At 40.7% G+C, this 7,202-nt stretch overlaps 1 protein-coding gene across 1 annotated transcript; it reads left to right on the forward strand.

Annotated features, from left to right (window-relative positions):
- The first annotated feature begins 215 nt into the window (after positions 1-215).
- Positions 216-2,163, forward strand: LOC126500466 (importin subunit alpha-1). The gene has a single exon (XM_050140401.1). The coding sequence runs from the start codon at positions 330-332 to the stop codon at positions 1,917-1,919; it is 1,590 nt and encodes a 529-aa protein (XP_049996358.1). The 5' UTR covers positions 216-329; the 3' UTR covers positions 1,920-2,163.
- Positions 2,164-7,202: the final 5,039 nt, after the last annotated feature.

Consider the following 7,202-nt stretch of genomic DNA (forward strand, 5'->3'; position numbering starts at 1 on the left):
TATTATTAACCAATGAAATCAACAGATAAGATACAAGACCCACCTCCATCAGAAGAACACCTAACATGGAAAACAAAGTAAAAAAAAATAAAAATATGAATAAAATAACACTTATTCTTTCGATTTTAAGTCTTACTATTTTATTCTTTTGTATAAATACTGTAGAGTTGGGGCTGGAGAGATAGTTCAGCAGTTTAAGAGCAGTTGGCTGGATGTTTCGAGGGCCGTAGAGTCTGTAGTCTCCGAGCCCCACACCGCCTTTCGTGGACGCCTGAGCCCGCTGTGCAGCCTTCCCTTGTCTACTAGCTTACTCCCTTATTCCTGCAAATATGTCGACCAACGAGAATGCTAATTCACCAGCTGCCCGGCTCAACAGATTCAAAAACAAGGGAAAAGACAGTACAGAAATGCGGCGCCGCCGAATAGAAGTTAATGTGGAACTGAGGAAAGCGAAGAAAGATGACCAGATGCTGAAAAGGAGGAACGTCAGCTCATTCCCTGATGATGCCACTTCTCCCTTGCAGGAAAACCGCAACAATCAGGGTACTGTAAATTGGTCTGTTGAGGACATTGTTAAAGGCATAAACAGCACCAATTTGGAAAGCCAGCTCCAAGCTACTCAAGCTGCTCGGAAACTGCTTTCTAGGGAAAAACAGCCTCCTATAGACAACATTATCCGGGCTGGTTTGATCCCCAAATTTGTGTCCTTCTTGGGCAAAACTGATTGTAGTCCCATTCAGTTTGAATCTGCTTGGGCACTTACTAACATTGCGTCTGGAACATCTGAACAGACCAAGGCCGTGGTGGATGGAGGTGCTATCCCAGCATTCATCTCTCTCTTGGCATCCCCCCATGCTCACATCAGCGAGCAAGCTGTGTGGGCTCTTGGAAACATTGCAGGTGATGGTTCAGTTTTCCGAGACCTAGTTATCAAATATGGTGCAGTTGACCCACTGTTGGTACTTCTTGCAATTCCTGACCTGTCTTCCTTGGCATGCGGTTACCTGCGTAATCTTACCTGGACACTCTCAAACCTTTGTCGAAACAAGAATCCTGCACCCCCCTTAGATGCAGTTGAGCAGATTCTTCCTACTTTAGTTCGTCTGCTACATCACAATGATCCAGAAGTGTTAGCAGATTCCTGCTGGGCTATCTCCTATTTGACTGATGGCCCAAACGAGCGCATTGAAATGGTTGTGAAGACAGGAGTTGTGCCTCAACTTGTGAAGCTGCTGGGAGCTACTGAATTGCCAATTGTGACTCCTGCACTGAGAGCCATAGGGAATATTGTCACTGGGACAGACGAACAGACTCAAATTGTGATAGATGCAGGAGCACTTGCAGTCTTTCCCAGCCTGCTGACAAACCCCAAAACTAACATTCAAAAGGAAGCCACGTGGACAATGTCAAACATCACAGCTGGACGCCAGGACCAGATACAGCAAGTTGTGAATCATGGCTTAGTCCCATTTCTTGTTGGTGTCCTCTCTAAGGCCGACTTTAAGACACAGAAGGAAGCTGTGTGGGCTGTAACCAACTACACCAGTGGTGGGACAGTTGAACAGATTGTGTATCTTGTTCATTGTGGCATAATAGAACCTTTGACGAACCTCTTAAGTGCAAAAGATACCAAAATTATTTTGGTTATTCTTGATGCCATTTCAAATATCTTTCAGGCTGCTGAGAAACTAGGTGAGACAGAGAAACTCAGTATGATGATTGAAGAGTGTGGGGGCTTGGACAAAATTGAAGCACTACAGAGCCATGAAAATGAGTCTGTATACAAAGCCTCATTGAGCTTGATTGAGAAGTATTTCTCAGTGGAGGAAGGGGAAGATCAAAACGTGGTGCCAGAAGCTACCTCTGAAGGCTTTGCCTTTCAAGTTCAGGATGGGGCTCCCGGGACTTTTAACTTCTAATGTCCAGCTGAGGCACAGAGTTGTTAGCTATGCGCTGTGTTTCTCATACATTTGTCTTACTGTTTTCTCTAAGAACTCTTTTTAAATGTGGTTTGTTATTGTAGCACTTTTTACAAAAACTATACTTGAACAGTTGTAAACTGTACATACTGTCCTCTGCGTTTCTTATTTCTATGTGGAATTTCGTATCCTACAGTGTATTGTAAATAAAGATTAAGTTCCACTCCTTTAAAAAAAAAAAAAAGAGCAGTTGGCTGTTCTTGAGGAGGACCTGGGTTCAATTTTGTTATCTACATGGTGACACACAATAGTCTGAAATTGCAGTTCTAAGGGAACTAGGCATGTAGATGGTGCATATACATATACACAAGCAAAACACTCACGTATTTAAAATTAGAAATAAATACATCTTTAAAATAATATTGTAACGATATTTAAGCCAATGTTGGTACCTCATCTCTTTAGTCCCAGCACTTGGGAAACAGAGGCAGGCAGATCTTTGTGAGTTCAAGGCCATCCTGTTCCATGGAGTGGGTTTCAGGATAGCCAGTGGTATACAGAGAAAGCCTATCTGGAAAACAAAACAAAACAAAACAAAGCAACAAGCAAATAAATAATGCTGTAAAGAAGTGTCATACCTGGAGTGTGCCTATTGTCTCAAGGAGAAACAGGTAGCTGTTGGAGAGATTGCACAGTTGGTAAGATATTTGCCTTTGCAAGCTCCAGGACCCAAGTTAGTCCCTCAGAACGCAATTACAAAGCTGTGGTCATGGTAAGGCAGCATCTGTGATTCCAGTGCTCAGCAAGCTGAGATAGGCTGATCTCTGGTATTCACTGGGCACAAGTTCTAGGAGAATGGGAGTTACTGTCTCTAGACACAACGTTGACAACACCAATGAGCATTTAGAACTCAAAGTAGTTCTTTGGCCTCCGTGTGGATCTATACACGTGTGCATGCACAAACTATAGGTGTATGCCTACACGCCCACACCAAAAGGGGATGTGTATGATGATAAAACAGGCAGGCAGAGGTTACCAGACTTTTTAATAAATCTGTGATGTTGATTTGTCTGATCTCAGATGGAAACTTAGAAAACTCCCCAGACTCCAGAGAAAACGGTTATTTCAAGCTTTTCAGTAATTCTAATGGGTGAAAACCAAACAGCTTCTCTTGCTGAATTACATAACCATGGAATGCTTTTGTTTCGACTGCAATGTTGACCCGAGGGGGCAAAGAAAACATTCTTAAACACTATCGAAGAAACTTGAACTTGATACAGAAAGAGATTCAACTCAAAGCTAGTCTCTGTGAAGTCGTCTTTAGAAAAAAAATTATCAGAAGTCTTCACATTTCCACATGAAAGACTTTGTCACATGTAATCCTCACTGTGACTAAACATGCTTCATTTTAATTAGAAGCACATGTTGGAGATCGATTATTTATTATACTTCTGGTGGAGCCTTCTGACATTAGTTTGCCTGGAGAAGGGAAGCTGGCCCTCAGAGTTTATGGCAGAGTTCAACCCTGCCAACTGCTAATTCACACCCACAGATGCTTATGATAGTGGCCCCTTTTACCAGATACCTTTGTATTACAGATAAGGGACTCTTCTCTGCAGAGACAGACAAAGAAGAGCAGAAGAGGCTGGATACCCAATCATCAATTACCTGAGATGAGTCACCCCAGGAGACAAGTGGTCCTGATGTGGCTTAAGGATGAAATGTTAGTACCTTTATAGGATAATTATTATTAAATGAAAGACACGGTCATGTCAATATCCTTTGTAAACCTGAGGACATAATTTTCTTTTTTCTACTTATATTTATTTTATTTTATTGATAAGTTCTTACACAAGAACCATAGATACTTCATGTGTAATGAGTTGCAAGGTTTTGTTTGTTTGTGGTCATATTTTGTTTCTTTTCAGTGTTAAGTTTTGAACCCAGGACTTTAAGCAAGGAGAGGGCAAAAGATTGCTTGAATGATTGACTGAAGCATTTGTCAAAAATGGCTTGCTAAAAAAGGAGTTGGAGATGCCTGGTATCCTTTGGCTTAGTATTGATGAAAGGATTTTAAGACTAAGGGAAATTGCGATGATAGAGTGGCTCTGTTGTGTAAAACCTAACCCTCCACAGTGGGAAATCCCAGAAGACATGGCCTTCACCAATCCTATAAAACAAGATGGAAAATGGTGAGAGAGGCACCAGTATATTTGAAGAGCTTTGCTGGTGCCCTTTTTATTGTGCCAGACCTTAGAGTTTGGAGATGCTACTGCTCAGTGAATGAATTAAATGCAATGGGTTTAACTGGACCCTGAAGTTGCAGGAGTCAAGGGGCAGCAGTGAATTTTCAAAGACAATGTGACCATAGTTACTAAAATACACAGTATAGACAAATACATATAGCAACATCCATATATGTGCAGTGATAAGAACACCTGAGTCATAGAGAACAGACTGATCATAATTGAATATCCTAGTAAGAATGCAACTTGGAGCAATATAGCTAATGATGCTGATCTTCCTTTTTCATTTTTAGCTACTGTTGCTGTATGATGCTAAAACTGAGAGTGTGGAATTAAGCACCAATTGCCTAAGTCTGGATGCTATTATTTCGATTTTTTTTCTGAATAGCTTTGGGAAATTCATTCCACCTTTCTGTAAACAAATTTCCTCACTGTGAAAAAAAGAAAAATAATCTCACCCACTTCATAATGTTGCGAGACTAAGAGAGAAAATACTTCTAAAGGGTTAAAACATTGCTTTTGGTGCATGATGGTGCTCATAAAATGCAGACCACTAGTGGTATTGCCACTAAAACACTCTTCATCTCTTTTAGTGTTTCAAGAACTTATACTCATCAAATTTTAACAGTGATCAGAGCCAAAACAACACAAAATGAAATTTAAAAACTTTAAGGAGGAAGTGATGTGCAAACATATGTAGAAAAATCCAGTATTTGGTGCCATCCACAGGAAGTGATTTATGAACAGTGTGGCCAAGATCACTTTGGACATTCTATATCATGTGTTGTTCTTCCTTTTAGCATCAGGGAGCTGCAAACATGGTGTTTTGTGAGCAAAAAGTCTACTCTACTTGGATGCAAAAACAGAGAATCGTGTTGAACCAAACTTCATAGGACAACATTCCTGCATGAAATACCAAATGAACATTAGGTTAGAGCCATTGCCAGCTCAACTATTTTATATTTTACATGGGTTACTTTCAAACTGTCTAGCATTTTCCCATACATTGGAAAAGTGAAAGCAAGGTTATGATCCCAAACTGCCCATCACAAACCCAATACAGTGTTACTCACTGAATTAAGGCCATCCTCATTGCCTGACATGTCCAGGTGATCTTCAAAGGTCTACCACTCACCCTGGAGGCTTTCAGTCACACCCACTGCACAAAGTAAGGAAAGAAGTGTGGGGTTCATGACAACCAGTTTCATTTCAATGCTCAATATAGCCGTCAGTATCATATGTCTCCCCAAGGAGCTGCCCATCTTGTTTTTGTCCTAGTCTCTTATTGTCCTGGTGCTCTCCAAACAAGGTAGGTTGGCTGGCCAGTGAGGCCGAGTGATTCCTCTGTTTTCACTTCCATAGTATTGGGGTTATAAGTAAAGGTCACCAGTCCTCTTTCCTGAATTGTTTCTGGAAATCAAACTCAAGTCTTATGCTTGTGTGGCAAGAACTTCATAGACTGAGTCCCTGTTTTAGGAATTTTGTTGCTGGGAAGAGACAACATGATCACAGCAACTCTTGTAAAGTAAACATTTAATTGAGGGGGCTTGCTTACAGTTTCAGAGGTTTGGTCTGTTTTCATGGCGGGGAGCATGGCAGTGTGCAGACAGACATGATGCTGGAGGAATAGCTGAGCATCCTACATCTTGAAGGCAAGAGGAAGTTGACTGACTGTCATGCTGAAGGAAGCTTGAGCAAAAGAGATCTCAAAGCCTGTCCCTACAGTGACACACTTCCTCCTACAAGGCCACACCTCCTAATTGTGCCACTTTCCCTTTGCGGGCCTTTTTTTTTTTTTTTTTTTTCAAGCCACCACTGCTACCTTCCCAGCTTGTGGCTGATAAATTTGTAATGTTGGTTCTTAAAACTACGAAGACAGATTAAGGGGTTGCCATCTAGCAAACGTTTCCTTTATTGTACCTTCCTGTGGAAGGAGAGTGAGAAAAGGGGAGACAAAGTGGGACAAAGTTACCCTTTATAATTAATCACTTCCACATTAACAGCATGAATGAATTCCATTGTATAATTTTGTGAAGAGTATATTGAAATATCTTCACATACACACCACATATGTGTGTGTATGTGTGCGTGTATGTGTGTGTGAGAGAGAGAAAGAGAGAGAGAGAGAGAGGTGTTCAATAAATCAGCCTTCCCTGTTGCTCAAAAATATGTCATTAATAGCGCTGTATTTTACAGACATTTGAAAGCAAAAATTATGAGCTACTGAACAATAATGTGTTGGGTGGAGAAAAAAATTCACAAAATCTCACCCCTAGCAAAGACTTTATTCACAATAGATGCTACTGAGAGGAAGAGTCAATTTTCTTAAAGGATTAAGCTTCTGAGATAGTATTCATGCTCTAATTGATGGTCCTATGCTTGTGTACATACAGACAGCACTAAATGGACTCAACGGATACACACACACACACACACACACACACACACACACACACACAAAGGAGCACATGAAGATGGGAGGAAAAAGCATTCTGAAGATACACGGAAGGAACAAAAGGGCCCAGGTGATCAAAGCACATGACATATATGTATGAAATGATCAAAGGATGAAAAGCCAACCTAAATTTAAAAATAGTAATATTTATGAGAAATTGTTAAATATTCATGATTTCCCCTTGATGCAGTGGTGAGTGTCTGAGGCCACTCTTCACCATGGATTTCAATAGTTCTGCTTCCAGTGTGAATAGTTTAACATCTCAGTGCTACCAATGAGGAATTATGAATCTGAGAAAAATGGCCTAATTTCCCTGCCACGCTGTTTTGGAATATTCATAAAACAGTTTTAAAAAATTTCTGGCCCCCCTGTAGCCATCAGTTGCCATGGTTTTTCTTCATTCTACTTCTGATTTTAACCCCTTGGTGTTTTGGACTTCCTTCTTGATGTTATACTTGTTGTTGCTGGCATATCACTGTGGTTTAACAGGTCTATGTAGCCTTGAAATTCACGTGGTGAGATCTCAATGCCCAAATGGATAGCAATGATGAAAAGTAAGTCTTTGGAGCAAAGTTAAGAAAC

The sequence above is a fragment of the Alexandromys fortis genome, unplaced genomic scaffold (genome assembly GCF_014885135.2).
Source record: "Alexandromys fortis isolate MF-2015 unplaced genomic scaffold, M_Fortis_MF-2015_v1.1 scaffold_39, whole genome shotgun sequence".
Classification (NCBI taxonomy): Eukaryota; Metazoa; Chordata; class Mammalia; order Rodentia; family Cricetidae; genus Alexandromys; species Alexandromys fortis.